Source organism: Aedes aegypti, chromosome 1, assembly GCF_002204515.2.
Source record: "Aedes aegypti strain LVP_AGWG chromosome 1, AaegL5.0 Primary Assembly, whole genome shotgun sequence".
Classification (NCBI taxonomy): Eukaryota; Metazoa; Arthropoda; class Insecta; order Diptera; family Culicidae; genus Aedes; species Aedes aegypti.
Window position 1 is genome coordinate 32,423,957 of NC_035107.1, and position 20,557 is coordinate 32,444,513.

Genomic DNA, 20,557 nt, shown 5'->3' on the forward strand with positions numbered 1-20,557 from the left:
GATTCTGGGTGGTATTCATCCCACAATTTTAACAGATTCTTGACGAGATCATTGGGACATCTTTCCCACATTTTCGATGGTTGCCTGTCGTAATCTACAGCCAATTTTTGACAGTGACCCCTTTTGGACTCCAGGGAAGTTTTCGTTGTGGATCCTCCTGGATTTCTGAAAACACCGTCGGTGAGTTTCTTGAAAGATTTTATTGTTGAAATCCTCTCAGACGTCTTGACAGATTCCCAGCAGCATCCTTGGCAGTTTTTAGGTGAGATTTTCTAAGCTGATTTGTTCGGTGCACTCCTGACCAGAGTTGCGGATTACTTGGGGGTTGTTTGGTCGGAATCAATTATGAGTTTCTGGCGAGAACCTAAATGAACTATTGCCTTACTGTGTTCCTTAACAATACAGTTATGGCGATCCAGTCATGGACTGGAAACCTCATCAATAAATTGAAAGCGGGAGAACACAGATCTTTTGATCTCTAAACGTAATCAAACCAAGGAATCCCTCTCGAGGATTTACGTATAAGGGTGAAACCCATTGATTAATTTATTTCTGATGTATTGAGTAATAAGTTCAACGTCTGTTGAAGGCTATTCAAGAACTATTTTGACTACATGCTTTTAGATCTACATATGTAGTAAATGATTAAGGTTCATATCCATAATGGTTCGGTTCGTCTGTTTGAGGTACTCCTTCAAGATATATAAGCGTAAGCGAACATTCTGATTTGTTTTATCACGATTTGCGGCTGTTTAAGGATATTCAAGAAATTCTTGAATGTGATCTACATGTGGAAATAGTGATCATGAAAACGCGATCATATTTTGAGTCCAACGACTGTAAGGTGAAACAATTATTCCTTTGAGTAAAAGTCGTATGATCTACAAGCGTAACCAGTAATTTTTAGAAAGCATAGGAATATGATTGATATCCATGAGGATCACTCAAATAGAATCTACAATGGTTTGAGTACAAGGACATTCGACAACTCCTTTGAGTATATGTCTAGAGGTATTGAAAGATCAAAGTTTTAAAGATTGATTTATTTCATCCATTTCACGATCAAAATAGAATAACTTCAGAACTGTTGGTTCTAGATGTTTGGTGTCTTCGATAAAGTTTCTTGATTTTAAAAGGCGCTTCTTTTGGTATTATAAGTTAGCTGATAAAACCACCCAAAAGTAAGATAAAAAAAAATCAAAAGATTAAGTTAGTGATTTCTTAGTTTCGGCAAAGTTGTAGAGTATGTAATTACGAACAACTTTGCCGAAGACGCAAAATTTCTAGAAAAATTTGCGTCACGAAGCATCTCACGCAGAACAAACATGACAGACTCACGAACAGGCTTGGTGTGAGTAAAAATCACCTAAGCTTCATTTACTCGCGAGCAGGACAGATGCGAGTAAATCGGCACTCTGATGCTCGCGAGCAGTTCTTTTTTTTTCTTTCGAATGAACTTGGTGGGCTTCGTGGCCGTGCGGTTAGCGGCGTCAGTCGTTTAGGCGTATTGTGAGTGCCACGAAGCGTGGGTTCGATTCCCGCTCCAGTCGGTGAAAACTTTTCGTCAAACGAAAAATTCATCACTGGACTACTGGGTGTTCCGTGTTGTCCGTTGCCTAATGTTCGTGAATGTTCAGTCTGTGCAGCCTTTGGCTGAAGACGGTGTAAATTGTCTTTTGTACTAATGCGAACCGAAAATCTAAGGAGAGAAACCGATTACTGCAATTACGCCTGTCTGATACTAAACGCAAGATATGAAATGGTAGAAAAGCGAGATCGATAATTGGTTCGAAAACAAGACTGGTGAAAAATATAAATATATGAACACTTTCGTGGAATTTAGTAAATACGGTGTTATTTATGGTCATTATTCTTTTTTTAGGAATCACGTCCATACAAACTGGGACAAAGCCTGTTCCTTAGCTTGTTCTTAGAGCACTTGTCATATTTCATAAGGTGAAGTAGGCCGTCATTGAAATTTGTACTGGGCATCGATGATTGTGGCTAATTCGTCTAACGATTGCGAATTAAAGAATATCACTTGGTTTTGCACTGACATAGCTGAAAAAGTATCAGCATACTTTGTGCATGTGAGCGCAAGTAGTGATACTTTTCAGAATCAATATTACTTATGATGACTGAGTTTTATCACTTTGAAATTGCAAGCTACAAAATCAACATGTCTGTCAAAACTTGACGGGGCTACTCAGCCTCAACTTAGAGCTTTCCATGCTTAAGTTACAATTGTTTTCTTTTGTATTAGGAATAAAACCATACCTTCAAGGTATCGATACTTTTATTTGATAGTAGTATCGGAGAAAAGTATTGATACCTACAAAATATCGTGGAAAGAATCGTATAAAAAAAACATAGAGCTAAAACGATTTCGATAGCTGTTTTTAATTAATCATTGATCGCATTAAAGATTAATCACATTGAAGATTTATTCATAAAATAAAAATACTTTTGAATCAAAACTCCCGATAAATTTTCGTAAATAAAACAAGAATTTTCAAAGGCTGCACCAGTCTTTACAAAAATGTACATGAGAAAGTACTCATTCGATTCAAGTAGTTTCATTCGATCCCTGCTAGGTATCGTAATGGAAAGTATTGGTTCCAATTTTACTTGATATCGTATGAAATGTATCGAGTATTTATCCGATTCATCCCTACGTGTGAGATGAACGGTGATATTCTATTTCTAAAACGAAAAAAACATGTATCGACCAAATCCTAAGTATGACTTCGCTTTGCAGCTGTTGACTTAACCTAGGCCCTGCCAACAATTAATTCAAAATTCATCAATCCCATTTCCTAAATCTAGATAGTAGTATTCAAGAATCTAAAACTAGAACACGACCTGAATAGTATTCTGCATAATGAAATTCTTAAAGAAAAATTTCTGAAATATTTTCTTGGGAATCCTGAAAAAACTTATGTAGGAATCACTAATAGATCACCGGAAGTTCATACTGAAAGAATCGATGGGAAGGTTTGAAATATATTTCTCCATTTTGATTTATTGTGAAGGGAATTTATGGAGAAATAATTGGAAAAATCAGTGTATGAACTCCTAGAGGAATCCTTGTAAGATTTCCTGCAAAATACATCAACAAATTTTAAAACCCTGCGATTTCCTGGAAGAGTTTTAGTAGGAATGCTGGGGGAACCTGTTAGAGGTACACCTGGAGCAATCACTAGTCAAAATCTACGGAGGAAATCTGTAAAGAAACTTTCAAAGAAAATCCAATGTAAATTACTGGAAGTTTCGGTGTTAGACTCCTGGAGCGTCTCTCGAATATTTGCTTGAGGTGTTTTGGGACGAATCCTAGGATAAATTTCAGAAGGAATTCCTGGACGAGTCTCAGATTGTATTCTTAGAAGAATCTCTGCGGCAATCATTGGAGAGTCCCTAAAGCTTTTTCTCAACAAATACGTGAAGGAATTCTTGAAATACCTGTGAGGAAGTTGCTTCGAACCCTTGGAAGAAGCTCGGAAACCTCTTGGATTCAGAATTCTTTGCAAGACATATTTCCCAAATTCTGGCATCACTGGCCTATATGTAAGCTTGGTGATAACCGTGCGCGAATTTTCAAGCTTTTCAGCCGTGTAATACAACCCTTAAATTCATTACGTCGTTCTCATTGTCTGTGTAGTTCTACTTGATTTCGTTTGTGATTACTGAAATCGACGCGTCGTAGTGTAAAAAATCACATCAAATTTTCGGACATTCAGACTGTTTTTGTTGCTGTTGTTACAATCTTCGTCCCTCTATCTACCCTCTCGCCGATTTTTTCATCCGAAGCGACATCTGACGGAATCCAACGCAAACTTCCATACGAGCTTGCGTGCTTTAGACTACAGTATGGCCCATAAAAAAATGTTGAAAGTTTTCTGATCATGAATATAGCATCCACAAGCGTTATTTTCATTGTTTTTGCTAGTGTATGTAATTTCTGATTATTGTAGTATATTCTGACATAACTTCGCTATCCAGGACAATTTATGTTATATTTTTCTCACTGTCCTAAATAATGTAATAAAGCAAAGAAGTTCAAAGGTTTTGTCCGCCCAAAGCTAGAAACAGCATCTGATTGTCGTATACTGTGGTGATTTACTTTCCACCATTGAAAACCACACTTTATTGTTGAAAATTTTATTTTGTTTGGTATCAGAGGATGGAGGAGTTCTAAGAGAACGTGTTTTTCATGACAGGGTGTCTACTCAATTTTGAAAATAAAATTCCCTGACTTTCCCTGACCTTCCAGTCTTATTCCAGAAAAGTTCCAGACCACTGAGTTGATTAATTTGAACCGAAATAAGTAAAATTTTTACAAGAAGATACATATTCGTTATGTTATAGGTCGTATGAATAAACTGATCAAAGGCTTTTGCTTTATTGAGATATATGTACCTGCCAGATGACATTCTTGAACGTTTATTCAAGTTGATATGATAAAACTGAACAATTGAGAATCTATTTACATTTCAAACTTGAAGATCCGTATGCGCAAAGATGTTCTCGGCTAGTGAACTACCTCAGACCTAATTTAAAATTTTAGGCATGAACGAAAATTTTGGTCCTCCTTCCTTTTTTATACAAGAAGCAACACTATTACGATCATCCACCATACTTTTTTAGTGGAAGGGATAACTTTCTTTTTGGCTTCTTCCAGGCAAAATTCTAGCCATTGCCATAAAATTTTCTTGGAGAATTGCTTCAAGGAATTCCACATAGATTGCTCAGAAATTCTTCTTGAAATTCTTAAGATTTTTTTCAGATATTCCTTCAATACTTCTCAATGAACTCTTGAAAGATTTCCTCCAGAAGCTCCTCATCTCCAAGATTCTCTAAAAATTGTTAGAGAATGTTTTTCAGTCTTAAATATTTCTGAAAATAGCATTTTGATTTCCTAGAACTATTCCAGGAATGTTTATAAAAATATTTTATAGGATAACATATTTTTTTTCCAAATTGTTTTTATTTATTTTTTCCTTAGAATATCTTTGATAATTCATCACGATGATTAGCTACAGTTAATATTTTAGGATTTCGATATGAATAACCCCTAGCTTTTCTCCACGAAAAAAATATCTAAATATTCTTAACGGATTGCATTCAGCGCTTGAACAATGCGCTGATGAGAAGGTTTCTAATGTTTCTCTTGTACTTGTCGTACCTTCAGCAATGCTACGAGGAACTCTTCTAAGAACTCATCTACGAGTATCTCTAAGTAATATCACAAATTGTCAATAGCAGGGCTGGGAAAAATTCTGAAATTCACTCTACAGTAGCCAAACAAAGCCAATCACAGTCAGCGAAGCCAGTGAAACTCACGTCCATCGCTGCTGTAGGCAAAAAGCCTTGAAAATTGCAAAACACCCATTGCTAAGGGCAACCCAAAATTACTGTAGAAAAATGTTCTATTTTCCGCTGCATTTCCCACATTTAGAGCCTTCAATGACACTAACGTTTTAGAAAATTCATGCACCCAACATAGGCTACTCTATGAGATTCCCACTACTGTACTGGAAGCCACGTGATTTTCGTGAAATTCAAGCCTACTACTATTACCATTCCCAGCACTGGTGAATAGATTATCAAGATTATTTCAAATGATATTGCTGAAATTTCTGCTTTTCAATGATTTTCAGGATTACTAAAAATAATCGAGGAACTTTGAGAATCATCCTCAGAATTTCTGGAGAATTTTCTGGGTCCTGGTTCCTTAGTCGAGTGGTTAAAGTCCACGGCTGCAAATCAAAGCCATGCTGAAGGTGTATTGATTAAGCATAATCAATTACTTTGCAGATAATAAACTCGTTCGATGTTGTAGTATTGATATTTTTTCCCTGACCTCAAGTGAAATTCCCTGATTTTCCCTGACTTTCCAGGTCAAAAATAAATTCCCTGACATTCCCTGACTTTCCAGGTTTTTCCAGGTAGTCGACACCCTGCATGATCACAATAAAATATTTTGGCAGGGTCATAGTTTTGATGGCATTTGCGTCTTATAGGTTTGATATGCCTTTATTCTTTGTTAAAGTTGAAAAAAACTAAATACGGAGGCCTATAACAGATTTTTGTGGATAAAATTTGTTCCTTTGGTTAGAGACAACTTTTATGAATACTAGCTCATAGGTTTTGAGCAAAATGGACCCGCTTATCACACTTATATGAAGGTTCAATCAAAGCTCTCCAAAATGATCCAAAGCAAAAAACTGAGTCTAAATAGATTAAACAATACAAGCAATGAATAAAATGTTTGTTTAATTCACATTTTCTATGTAAGAACTATCATAAAACATGATATGAGGATTTTCGCTTTTTTTATGGGCCATACTGTACAATTCTCATCAACACTACCTACGGTTAGGCGCATCAACTCTTTGACCGCTGCTATCAATGAGTTACGAACTGAGATTAAGCAGATTCGTTCCAAGCCAAATACGCAATTTTCACCGGCATCAAATACACGTTGGCCTGCAATCAAGCAACCAAGGGCTGCCAAACGACCTCGTGAAATGGATTGTTCAGTTAGAGCTCCTAATTGCTTCGTAGGGAGCAAAAAAGCACAGGAAAACGACGTCACAATTTCCGTTAGCCCCAACATGGTGGATGAAAAATTCTGGTTGTATCTATCAAGAATCCGTCCTGATGTCACCGTTGAATCAATGACTGCTTTAGTCAAAAATAGCCTTCAAATTGACGTGGATCCGCCCGTAATATCCCTAAAGGAAAGAAGTTAGGCTCACTCTCATTCATTTCCTTCAGAATTGGCCTCAACCCCTCGCTCAAAGAAAAAGCCCTTGATCCTTCCACGTGGCTTGGGGGTTTGGTTTTCCGCGAGTTTGAGGACTACGGAGTACAAAGATTTCGGGTTCCGTCAAAAATTATGAGATCATCGACACCATTACTAGTGCCCCAGCCATAATCATCTCCAGCAACACCACTTACTTAAATCTCTTTGCCTCGGGACGCATTACATCTAGCGTTTTGGAAGCCCCTTACCCAGGTAACAATTTGAAGCTGCTTAAACGCTGTTATAACTAAATTAATTCAGCCTTTGTTTGAACAAAAGCTGTTCATAGCCTCCACACACTGTTGTTCAGCTATTAAACATCTAATTCTGGCGATTTTATTCAACCTTAAGCTTAATTGAAACTTTATGGAAGGCTGAATAAAGGTCTATCATGCGCTTATTCAAGCCCCTTTTAATAATGATAGTTCTATTTTTAGAACAGACGGTAACATTAGAAAGCTTAACAATCGCTTATTCATCCATTATTCAACAATAAACCAAAAAAAATTAAAACAAATTACAGGTGCATAGTTTTGGATTTTATCAACGCAACTAACAATTTCAAATACTTAATGGAGATGTGTGCTGGAATCGAAAGATGAAGATTAGTAAATATGAACATTTGAGAATTGAACCGGGATTCACTGATTTATGACATCTGCTCCACATGAGACTGTGTGAACATCATTAAAAGCAAGGGAATAACTTTTTGACTTGTCTGAATAAGGGTTATGTTAAAAACTGCATTGAGGCTGGAGAAGTGATATCAGTGCTATGCAAAATCACTTAAGCTAGCTGTCAAAAGATTGTTGTGATTTTTATTTCAAAATAGAATCCCAGATAATCTTCAATTACTTAAACAGCAGTGTTGTCAACGCAAGTTGATAATGATTTCAATTTCGTATAGTTTATTAAAGATGTGACAAAGAAATCTTCGCGAGTGTAGTGTTCTATTTTGTTGTTGCCCAAGGTCATCGATGCCGATTCCGGCACTTCGGGATGTAAAAAATGTTTTATCGATGAGTTCGATGAAACAGTTTTATAATTAATTTAGTGTGTTACCCAAACGTTGGTGTATATATTTTTGTCGACCTACAGCTGTACAATTTTTCGACAATGGCTGTTGATTTGATTGAAGCTTTAAATAACCTTTAATCAGCGCCATGCAGGTTGGCTGAACAAAAGTTAAAATTGTAGATGAAAAATAGCTTGTTCAACTTGATATTCAGCTTTGCGTATACTGCTGAATAAGAGTGTTTAATAAGCTTTTCTTCAAATTATTGTTCAGCTGACATGGTGTTCAGCCTTGTACACCATTAATCAGCCATTGTTCAGCAAATACTCTTGCTGTTCAGCTTTCATTGTTACTTGGGTATCCTCCCATCACAGTCGAGCAATTCCCGCCAGTGCTCTATAGTCGTCCTGGTCCTGTGTATGGGTCTGGAGACGGGGTCTTCCACACTCTTTTTACTGGCAAGTATCCCATCGATAGTTATCTCCAATTTTGTGTTATTCCTGATGCTTCAAACGAGTACAGCCAATTGACAAACCGCCAACTAAATCACCGTCACTAGCTACACCGGAATGCACGCCTGCAAGTCTTATGGAAGCCTCCAATCCTTTCATCACAGTCGAGCCCATCCTGCCAGCGTCCAGCAATCATCCCGTTCCTGTGTTTAATATTGGGTGGAGGTCTTTCAAACTGTCAACGCAGACAAGTACAATGATGTTTTGTGCAATTCTCTTCCGGTCTCATCACTTCCATCCATCACTTCCAGTGAACTGACAACTTCCCGATCAACACCTGATGATACTCTACAAGTTGCATCGAACCAACAGTGGCCTTCACATTCAACTAACGCCGGACTGAACGTTCAACCAACCCACCGTCTTCTGTCCGTTTATTACCAGAACGTTAGAGGTTTGCGTACCAAAATTTCTCGGCTATGCTTGCTTTTTTCGAGCTGTGACCAAGGCGGGTTCAGCTCCTCCTGGCTACAGAGAATAATGAGCCAGCTTTGGTTTTTACGGAGACATGGATACGACCGGATATAAACAACGCAGAAATTTCGACAGAATATGAAATATTTCGTTGCGACCATAGTGATTTCACCAGTAGCTATTCAAGAGGAGGTGGGGTATTGGTTGCGTCAAAAGTCATCATAAATGCGAATCCATTTCGTTGCCAAATTGTACACATCTTGAGCAGATAGCCGTTCGTGTTGCATTGGAACATCGCTCATTGTATATCGTGGCTATATACCTCCCGCCAGCCTCGATCGCCGAACTCTATTCAGCCCACGCTGACGCAGTAGAACACATAGCGAAATTGTCATCTAGTTCGGATGTGATTCTCTCGGTTGGAGATTTCAATCTTCCTAATCTGCGATGGCAATGCGACGAAGATTCCAATTGCTGCATTCCATTGCACATTTCTTCTGAATCAGAGCAGTTGCTTATCGAAACTTTATTCTCAATTGGTTTACAACAAATAAACAATCTTGTGAACGTGAATGGCAGATCGAAGGATTTGTCGTTCACCAGCCTACCGGAAGCCCTCGATGTCATTGTACCTCCTGTTCCATTATTACTTGTGGACAATCATCATGCACCGTTTATTTTACTACTTGACGATAGTGGAGTGTGGTGACAACTTTTCAGAACTTGACGAATGGGATCAAATCCACACTTTCAATTTTAACGCTTGTGATTTCGACGTATTGAATGCTGCATTTGTCGATACCGACTGACATTTTCTTTAGTAATGTGCATCTGTAGATGAAATGTTAACAGCATTCTTTGACAAGATTTACGTTCTTCGGAGAATAAAAGCTTAATTCCATGTACAACAAACCATGGTGGAGCAACAAACTGCGGAATTCAAGAAATATTCTTAGAAAGGCACGGAAACCATTTTTCCATACGAGATCTGAAAGCGAACGAGAAAATCTTCATAGAGTTGAGACCAGAGTTGCTCGACTTGAGACAGCGTACAAATCGCTTCTAAAATCTTCCTTTGAATATTACATTTCCGTGGTTCAATCGAAAATGAAACAAAATCCAACGTTCTTCTGGGACATCGTCAGGAAACAAAAAAGTACCAAGCGTGTGCCTAGCAACGTTATACTCAATGGATGTCAAGCATGTTCATACGAAGAAGATGCGGATCTGTTTGCGTCTTTCTTCGAAAGTGTTTTCAGTACAACCAAACGAACTCTCCCTCTCAACTGCTTTCACCACATTCCATTGTTTAACTTCTCGTTTCCTGTAATTCAGTTTTCTGTGATCGACGTGCTGAATTCAACGATCTCGATATCACTAAAGGACCGGGAGCTGATGCCATACCTCCACTTCTACTGAAAAATTGTTCTACCGTATTAGCCGACCCTGTTTCGTTGATATTCAACAGATCCATTCATGAAAGAACATTTCCAACAATACGGAAGCGGTCCTACATTATATTCCGATTCACAAATCTGTAAATCACGCCCAAGCCACAAATTACCGTGGCGTCTCCATTTTGTGCTGCCTAATCATTTAGTCTTTCCTTCGCTGATGATCTGAAGATGTACCGCACCATAACTTCATCAGTCGATTTTGTAATGCTGCAAGAGCACGTGAATACTGTACTGATCTGGTGGGGAAACAACGGAATGAGTGTGTACAGTAGCAAGTGCAAGGTCATATCCTTTACTCGCCGGATTCGCTCTGTCATTCACGACTATTTCATCGGATCGGTTATAATAGAGCGAGTGGATTCAATCTGCGATCTGGGAGTAACCATCGATGCGAAGCTCAAATTCAACGATCATATGGGAGCCGCTGCTGACTTCACCGATGTCTACGCCTTAAAAACGCTTTATTGTTCCTTGGTGCGTAGTATTGTAGAGTATGCTGTCCCAGTTTGGTGCCCCTACTACACCAAGCATATCCTTGCCATTGAGCGTGTGCAGGAAAAAAACATACGGTTTGCGCTGCGCACTCTTCCGTGGAATGATCCGTCAAACTTACCGCCCTATCCTGATCGATGTCGATTGATCGACCTGCAAACATTGAGGAGTAGACACGTGGAAATGCAGTGTCTCTTTATTTTCGACGTCATGCAAGGGAACATTGACAGCCCTGCACTATTGGAACAGGTCCCGCTGAATATTCCACCACGACAATTACGGAACTACCCGTTCCTGGCCATACCGTACCACAGAACAAATTATGATCAGAATAACCCGTTCGATGCGTGTCTTCGTGTGTTTAACGTCAAAAGCAATGTATTCGATTTTAACTTGTCTAAATAAAGTGTATTTCGTAGCAGAATTAGAGATAATTATGTAGTACAGTAATTCAGTCTGTGTGACTTCATGTCAAAAAAGGTGAAAATAAAATAAATAAATATTACTTGTTTTCTTGATTATTCAATAAAAACATGGTCTGGCTTTGTAAGAACGAGCCAAACTGGATTAATGCTTCCTGAATTATTGTTTTATATCTCCAGAAGCAGCTGTATAAATTTGAACCAAATTGGTAAACGCTATGCCAATGCTTCATACACGGATGTTTCGCATAACAGACATTTGAATAATCATATGCCTAATTTAAAATGCTACCTGTCCGAAAATCCTTAATACGAAACGCTCATCATGCCAAACATCTCTATGTAAAATGTCTTCAAGAGAAACGTTTTTATGCAAAAAGGAAAAATAGGCCAAAGGAACGGAGGAATCTCATAGTTTAAATTTTCTACCCAACATTGACCTACGGCATTTTTTTTATATAAGCGGCCTTTAGAACTTCAAGTTCTTATATCTTCGTAGACCGACTTCAAATATGATAACTTCTTTGACCTTTCAGAACGTGAAACTTTAAAATATAAAAACCTGTGGACCATATTTTTTCTCAATCCATGCGTCTTTCCTCGAAGATTTTCGTCCACTCAAAAAAAACGTAATTCGTGAATCTTTTAGAACTCTTCAAACCAACTATGGAAAAAATGTCAGGGTTGGTATGCTGCGCTGCCCAAAGACTGGTAGTTTCTGGCAAACCAATGTAAGTGTGTAAGTATAGTGTCAGTTTAAATAGTACATCTGCAACCTATCAAAAGTATTATAGAAAGTTATCGTCTACCTCCCTTCCATCGATTTCTGTTTTTTACAAGATCCTTTCTCCAGAGAGCTCGACGGCTCGAAAGACACATTCAACACATCTGTGCACTGAATTTTTTTCGCTCTGTGAGTTTGGAACTTTTGGTTGAATATGTTCCATTGAACTTTTTCATCTATCAATTTGCTGTGTATTGGTCTCGGTGTCCTATATGTATGTGTGTGTGTGTACCTACCTCTGCTCATAAATTTTTCTTCTTTTTAATGTAATTTGACTAGAGTTAAAATTGTAGCTACGCTTTTTTAGTTCAGTGTTTTTCGTTTCCTTCTTCCACTTGCAACATATTTCCCTGTAATTTTCTCCAACTTCCGCGACTGCTTCGGTTCGTCTTATGATTTACGTTCTTATTTCACTAACTAGTTTCGACAATCCAAGTTCGATTGCACGGTTGCTGTTGTCGCTGCTGGTGGTTGTTGTTGTGGTGGTGGTTAGTTTAGTGTTTGGGCGAAGCCTAGCGATATTCAACAGCACACAGCGGCCTTGCAGCAGCGGAGTTAGTAGTAGAGATTTAGTGACTAGAGATGCATTATAGTGCTATTCTGATAGCTGCAATTACACAGGGAAAGGTGTTCAGAGAAAGGCGGGATGTTAGTTTTTTTTCGGATTGGAGTGTTAGGGTATGGGAAAGGGGTTGGAAAGTTAGTAAAATCAGTAGTTTTTTTAAACATTTACGACCAACTACACACGATTTGTCTACTGTGGAAGAGTATCAAAGGGAGCTAGGGAAAGAGGATCGACAATCTAGCACAATACCAAAGGACAGAGGATTAGAAAGGTAACAATCAGAGAGAACAGAGGGTGTATCAGAATTGTTTCAATCGTATTGAGAGGCATGAAACTTACAATGAGAAATGCTTATGAAAAATGACTTATAAGCGAGTTCTTCACCACCGCTTAGGCCTTATACCTAGTTCAAATTATATGGGTAAGCGTGGTTTACGGCTGAAGCGAAGGTGAAAAAATCGGGAGCTCAGTAATGAAGATTTGAGAGTTTCAAGCATTGAAAAAAAAAAACGCTTAGAGGGCCACCCTGAATTACATAAATTCGTTTGTCGGTTGGCCAGTGTTGATAGACTCACACTCAAAATCTCAATCAATACGCTCTCCCGTGAGAGCAAACTCATTAGAGATCTGCTTCGTAAATCTCAAGCTTGAGATTTTGATGCAAAATCAACTCAATCAACTCAAACCGTAAAAAATGATTCAGTCGCAAAACCCGGCAAAAACTGGTGAAACCCGAATGTTGTTGTTTACGTTAGAAAGGATTCACATAATTTTTCAAGTCTAACAAGAAATCATTGCCGTGTGTGAGTAAACTGTGGAAATACGAGACAATGAGTTAAAAAGGTGAGCCAACTCATCCATGATTTTTTGACTGCTGAGTTGCATGATTGACAACTCACACATGATAAATCTCAAGCGTGAGTTGTGAGAAATTGAGTTTTTCACAACACTGCGGTTGGCATAGAGTTGTTTGGCATAAATTCATTTGGCATAATTAATTAAATGGCAAAGGGCCATTTGGCATAAAGATCACTTGGGGTAAGATGAAGAACAGCCTATTAAAACAAAAGGAGCATAATTAGATTATGCTACTTATCTCCGAATGTCGTTTCCTTGAACGCCAGTTTACCAAATGACTCTTTTCCCGAATACCATTTCCCGGAATGACCCGTTTCCCCTTAAAGTGATACAGTTCAAAAATATGCAGGAATTGTCTTCAGTGACAGGGTGGTGAACTAGGAATAATGATGAGTAATCAGAAGAATGAGGTATTTGGTCATTGTCGGCTGCCAAGAATGCTGAGAACGGTGTAAACTCGGAAGAATAGCAAAAAATAAATAAAGAAGGGTGCATATCAGATGACCAATTCGTTCACCAGCTTAAAATGTATACAGTTTTGACAAAGATGAGTGCAAAAACATTTCGAGATAGTGAGCTATTCGGGGAAACGGGATATTCGGGGAAATGAGATATATGGGGAACTGGAGTTCGAAGAAACGACATTCGGGAAAAAGTAGCACAACCGCAAAATTATAGCGGAACTAGTGCTAAATGACCGCTGAGTGTTCAAAGTGGTTATGCAAAATGGCTCTATGCCAAACGGCTTTAAGTGCAATAACCTTACGCCAAATAACTTTATACCATACGAGTTCCTTCCATGCTAGACGTAATTCTAGTAAGATTTTTACCAGACATAATAAAGATTCAAAGGTATTCCAGAGTAAGATTTGAAAGTTTATCCTAAACAGGAATCGCAAAGCAATTCTGAGCAGATCACTATTGAAGCTGAACCGAGACAGTCTCTAAAACTTCACGTAAGCTTAATGAACTCTCAAATGGTTACATAGTTGAAAAACTAGTTAAATGTTTCATAGAGATAGTAAGCGAAGTAAGGTAAAGACGTACAGAAAAATCATGAAAAGAGCTTGGAAGTGATTTGGTGGAACTACAGAAACTTAAGCTTATCCCAGCGAAAAAGTTTAGATAAAGGAATTAGTCTATCCATGCAAACAAAAACCCGAAAGAAACTACATTCAGCCAAAGTGAGAAAAAGCATTGTCACCGAAAAACTAAAACGAAACTCACCCGCTGGTGGGAGTGTCCCGGGACGCGTCCGGCGACTGCAGGTGCCCGTACGAGTTGGGCGTGTTCGGATAGCTGATCGGGTTGTTGTTGCTCGGCATGAGCACCGCCCGCACCTCCGACGGGATGTAGTTGCGATTCCGGGGCTGTCCGGGCGGGGTCGTGTACCGATCGAACGCCTCGTTCTTCGGTTTGTTCGGATACAGGTAGAACAGGTCCTCGAAGTCCCGGATCCTGTCGGACAGCGACCGGGTGGCGAAGTCCTTCGCCGTGAACGGCTGGATGTGCAGGATCTGCGGCTGGCCGTCGTTGCTCTCGTTGACCCAGGCGATTGTGATGCCACCTGCGAACGAAATAATCGGTCAAATCATCCCAATACTGACCTCCTTTCAGAACACTCACCCAGCTCACTGTCGGAGAACCGCAGCAGGAAGGTTCCACGCGAGCACTTGAGCAGATAGTCTTCGGCTTTAGACTTGTGGATGAAGCCGACGATGCTGCCGTCGTTCCAGGGTCCGCGCAGGTGCTCCCGGGTGACCTTCATCGCCGCGTAGAACCACTCCCAGAAGGTGAAGGTCCGGTCGGGCAGCGGTTCCTTGCAGAACTGGGACCACGTGATGGTCAGATCGTTCGAAACCGGATACTGCAGGTTGGCGCGGAACGCTTTCTCGCACAGGAAGTGCATGTTCTCCGGCGTCATGGAGCGGCCCGTCGAGGCGCGGAATTTCGTGTTCAGGGCCTCGGCCAGCAGGTTCCAGGACACCTTGTCCGGCACGTGGAACGGCACCCGGTTGATATCGGCGAACGCGTTGTCCCAGGTGATGGTGGCCCACGACTGGGGTTCCTGGTTGCCGTGCACGATCACGACCACCGGAAGTGAGATCGTCCAAACCTGCGGGTCATTCGGATAGACATTTTAATCAGATATCAGGGACGGCTAATGGTTCGAATGTCCGATTACGTATCAAAACGTAGCACTCAGCAGAGATCGAGTAGAAATCTGAGAGGAATTCGAGTAGAATCCCTAGAGGAATTGGAATGGTATCCTGAAACAGGATTTAAAAAGAATCCTGAACAGCATTCGAGCATAATTTGAAAATAATTCTAGCAGAATTGTAAAAAAAATATTCGAGCTGAATACTAAAAAATAATTCGAGCAAAAACCTGGAAAGGATTCAAGCGGAATTCTGAACAAAATTTTACCAGAATCCTGAACCAGATTCGAGCGGTATCTTGAACAGGATTCGAGTAGAACTGCAGGATTCCTTACTAATCTCATCAAGACTGCTTTCAGGAGCGAAGCGCTGGAGTGAACCTTAATCCAATGTTAAACAAAAATACCGTAATCATGAGTACTGCTATTCCCGGCTACGCCCATCTAGAACACGATACGAGCAGAATTCTGAACAAGATTCAGCATTCTAAACATAATTCGAACAGAATTCAAGCGGAATTCTAAACAGAAATCGATCGAAATCTTGAATAGAATTCGGGCAGAACCCAAAACAGGATTTGAGCGGGATCCTGAACAGCATTCAAATGTGATCCTAATCTGTATTCGGAAGAGAATTGGACCGGAAATCTGAACACAATTCGAGCAGAATACGACATACTGAGAAGAACACGAACAAACTCGAAAACCGGGACATGATTCGAGTGGAATCAGAAGAAACATTCGAGCTGCTCAGAATTTGAGAAGAATCTTTTTCAGGATTCGAGCAGAATCCTTCTCAGGATTCGAACAGAATCTTTCTCCGGATTCGAAGAGAATTCTTCTCAGGATTTGAAGTAAACCATTCTCAGGATTTGAAGAGAATCATTCTCAAGATACGAAGAGAATCCTTCTAAGAATTCGAAGAGAGTCTTGCTTAGGATAAGAAGAGAACCCTTATCAGGATCGAACAGAATCATACTAAGGATTCGAACAGAATCGTTCTCAGGATTCGAACAGAATCCTGCTCAGGGTTCGAACAGAATCCTGCTCAGAAATCGAAAAGAATCCTGCTCAGAAATCGAAAAGAATCCTGCTCAGGATTCGGAGAGAATGCTTCTCAGGATTCGAGCAGAATCCTGCTCAGGATTCGAATAGAATCCTGCTCAGGATTCGAACAGAATCCTGCTCATGATTCGAGCAGAATCCTGCTCATGATTCGAGCAGAATCCTGCTCAGGATTCGAGCAGACTCCTGCTCAGGATTCGAGCAGAATCCTGCTCAGGATTCGAACAAAATCCTGCTCAGGATTCGAGCAGAATCCTGCTCAGGATTCGAGCAGAATCCTGTTCAGGATTCCAACAGAATCCTTCTCAGAATTCTAACAGAATTCTGCTCAGGATTCTAACAGAATCCTGCTCAGGATTCGAACAAAATTCTGCTCAGGATTCGAACAAAATCCTGCTCAGGATTCGAACAGAATCCTGCTCAGGATTCGAACAGATTCCTGCTCAGGATTCGAACAGAATCCTTCTCAGAATTCTAACAGAATCCTGCTCAGGATTCTAACAGAATCCTGCTCAGGATTCGAACAAAATCCTGCTCAGGATTCGAACAGAATCCTGCTCAGGATTCGAACAAAATCCTGCTCAGGATTCGAACAAAATCCTGCTCAGGATTCGAACAAAATCCTGCTCAGGATTCGAACAAAATCCTGCTCAGGATTCGAACAAAATCCTGCTCAGGATTCGAACAGAATCCTGCTCAGGATTCGAACAAAATCCTGCTCAGGATTCGAACAGAATCCTTCTCAGAATTTTAACAGAATCCTGCTCAGGGTTCGAACAGAATCCTGCTCAGGATTCGAACAGAATCCTGCTCAGGATTCGAACAGAATCCTGCTCAGGATTCGAACAGAATCCTGCTCAGGATTCGAACAGAATCCTGCTCAGGATTCGAACAGAATCCTGCTCAGGATTCGAACAGAATCCTGCTCAGGATTCGAACAAAATCCTGCTCAGGATTCGAACAAAATCCTGCTCAGGATTCGAACAAAATCCTGCTCAGGATTCGAACAAAATCCTGCTCAGGATTCGAACAAAATCCTGCTCAGGATTCGAACAAAATCCTGCTCAGGATTCGAACAAAATCCTGCTCAGGATTCGAACAAAATCCTGCTCAGGATTCGAACAAAATCCTGCTCAGGATTCGAACAAAATCCTGCTCAGGATTCGAACAGAATCCTGCTCAGGATTCGAACAAAATCCTGCTCAGGATTCGAACAGAATCCTTCTCAGAATTTTAACAGAATCCTGCTCAGGGTTCGAACAGAATCCTGCTCAGGATTCGAACAGAATCCTGCTCAGGATTCGAACAGAATCCTGCTCAGGATTCGAACAGAATCCTGCTCAGGATTCGAACAGAATCCTGCTCAGGATTCGAACAGAATCCTGCTCAGGATTCGAACAGAATCCTGCTCAGGATTCGAACAAAATCCTGCTCAGGATTCGAACAGAATCCTTCTCAGAATTCTAACAGAATCCTGCTCAGGATTCGAACAGAATCCTGCTCAGGATTCGAACAGAATCCTGCTCAGGATTCGAACAAAATCCTGCTTAGGATTCGAACAAAATCCTGCTCAGGATTCGAACAAAATCCTGCTCAGGATTCGAACAAAATCCTGCTCAGGATTCGAACAAAATCCTGCTCAGGATTCGAACAAAATCCTGCTCAGGATTCGAACAGAATCCTGCTCAGGATTCGAACAAAATCCTGCTCAGGATTCGAACAGAATCCTTCTCAAAATTCTAACAGAATCCTGCTCAGGATTCGAACAGAATCCTGCTCAGGATTCGAACAGAATCCTGCTCAGGATTCGAACAGAATCCTGCTCAGGATTCGAACAAAATCCTGCTCAGGATTCGAACAAAATCCTGCTCAGGATTCGAACAAAATCCTGCTCAGGATTCGAACAAAATCCTGCTCAGGATTCGAACAAAATCCTGCTCAGGATTCGAACAAAATCCTGCTCAGGATTCGAACAAAATCCTGCTCAGGATTCGAACAAAATCCTGCTCAGGATTCGAACAGAATCCTGCTCAGGATTCGAACAAAATCCTGCTCAGGATTCGAGCAGAATCCTGCTCAGGATTCGAGCACAATCTTGCTGAGAATTCGAACAGAATCCTTCTCTGAATTCTAACAGAATCCTGCTCAGGATTCGAACAGAATTCTGCTCAGGATTCTAACAGAATCCTGCTCAGGATTCGAACAAAATTCTGCTCAGGATTCGAACAAAATCCTGCTCAGGATTCGAACAGAATCCTGCTCAGGATTCGAACAGATTCCTGCTCAGGATTCGAACAGAATCCTTCTCAGAATTCTAACAGAATCCTGCTCAGGATTCTAACAGAATCCTGCTCAGGATTCGAACAAAATCCTGCTCAGGATTCGAACAGAATCCTGCTCAGGATTCGAACAGAATCCTGCTCAGGATTCGAACAGAATCCTGCTCAGGATTCGAACAAAATCCTGCTCAGGATTCGAACAAAATCCTGCTCAGGATTCGAACAAAATCCTGCTCAGGATTCGAACAAAATCCTGCTCAGGATTCGAACAAAATCCTGCTCAGGATTCGAACAAAATCCTGCTCAGGATTCGAACAAAATCCTGCTCAGGATTCGAACAGAATCCTGCTCAGGATTCGAACAAAATCCTGCTCAGGATTCGAACAGAATCCTTCTCAGAATTTTAACAGAATCCTGCTCAGGGTTCGAACAGAATCCTGCTCAGGATTCGAACAGAATCCTGCTCAGGATTCGAACAGAATCCTGCTCAGGATTCGAACAGAATCCTGCTCAGGATTCGAACAGAATCCTGCTCAGGATTCGAACAGAATCCTGCTCAGGATTCGAACAGAATCCTGCTCAGGATTCGAACAAAATCCTGCTCAGGATTCGAACAGAATCCTTCTCAGAATTCTAACAGAATCCTGCTCAGGATTCGAACAGAATCCTGCTCAGGATTCGAACAGAATCCTGCTCAGGATTCGAACAAAATCCTGCTTAGGATTCGAACAAAATCCTGCTCAGGATTCGAACAAAATCCTGCTCAGGATTCGAACAAAATCCTGCTCAGGATTCGAACAAAATCCTGCTCAGGATTCGAACAAAATCCTGCTCAGGATTCGAACAGAATCCTGCTCAGGATTCGAACAAAATCCTGCTCAGGATTCGAACAGAATCCTTCTCAAAATTCTAACAGAATCCTGCTCAGGATTCGAACAGAATCCTGCTCAGGATTCGAACAGAATCCTGCTCAGGATTCGAACAGAATCCTGCTCAGGATTCGAACAGAATCCTGCTCAGGATTCGAACAAAATCCTGCTCAGGATTCGAACAAAATCCTGCTCAGGATTCGAACAAAATCCTGCTCAGGATTCGAACAAAATCCTGCTCAGGATTCGAACAAAATCCTGCTCAGGATTCGAACAAAATCCTGCTCAGGATTCGAACAAAATCCTGCTCAGGATTCGAACAAAATCCTGCTCAGGATTCGAACAGAATCCTTCTCAGAATTCTAACAGAATCCTGCTCAGGATTCGAACAGAATCCTGCTCAGGATTCGAACAAAATCCTGCTCAGGATTCGAACAGAATCCTTCTCAGAATTCTAACAGAATCCTGCTCAGGATTCGAACAAAATCCTGCTCAGGATTCGAACAAAATCCTGCTCAGGATTCGAACAAAATCCTGCTCAGGATTCGAACAAAATCCTGCTCAGGATTCGAACAGAATCCTGCTCAGGATTTGAACAGAATCCTGCTCAGGATTCGAACAAAATCCTGCTTAGGATTCGAACAAAATCCTGCTTAGGATTCGAACAAAATCCTGCTCAGGATTCGAACAAAATCCTGCTCAGGATTCGAACAGAATCCTGCTCAGGGTTCGAACAAAATCCTGCTCAGGATTCGAACAGAATCCTGCTCAGGATTCGAACAGAATCCTGCTCAGGATTCTAACAGAAACCTACTCAGGATTCTAACAGAGTCCTGCTCAGGATTCGAACAGAATCCTGCTC

The 20,557-nt window shown here is 40.6% G+C and overlaps 1 protein-coding gene across 8 annotated transcripts in view; it reads right to left on the reverse strand.

The window, feature by feature from the left end:
* The window catches only part of LOC5572256 (signal transducer and transcription activator), a 331,142-nt gene that overhangs the window by 40,303 nt on the left and 270,282 nt on the right, over nucleotides 1-20,557 (reverse strand). For all 8 annotated transcript variants that reach the window (XM_021839340.1, XM_021839341.1, XM_021839339.1 and 5 more), the window contains 2 exons: nucleotides 14,951-15,440; nucleotides 14,552-14,891 (listed from right to left, as the gene is read on the reverse strand). In XM_021839340.1, the coding sequence (XP_021695032.1) occupies nucleotides 14,552-14,891; nucleotides 14,951-15,440 (830 nt within the window). The remainder of the gene's footprint in view (nucleotides 1-14,551; nucleotides 14,892-14,950; nucleotides 15,441-20,557) is intronic.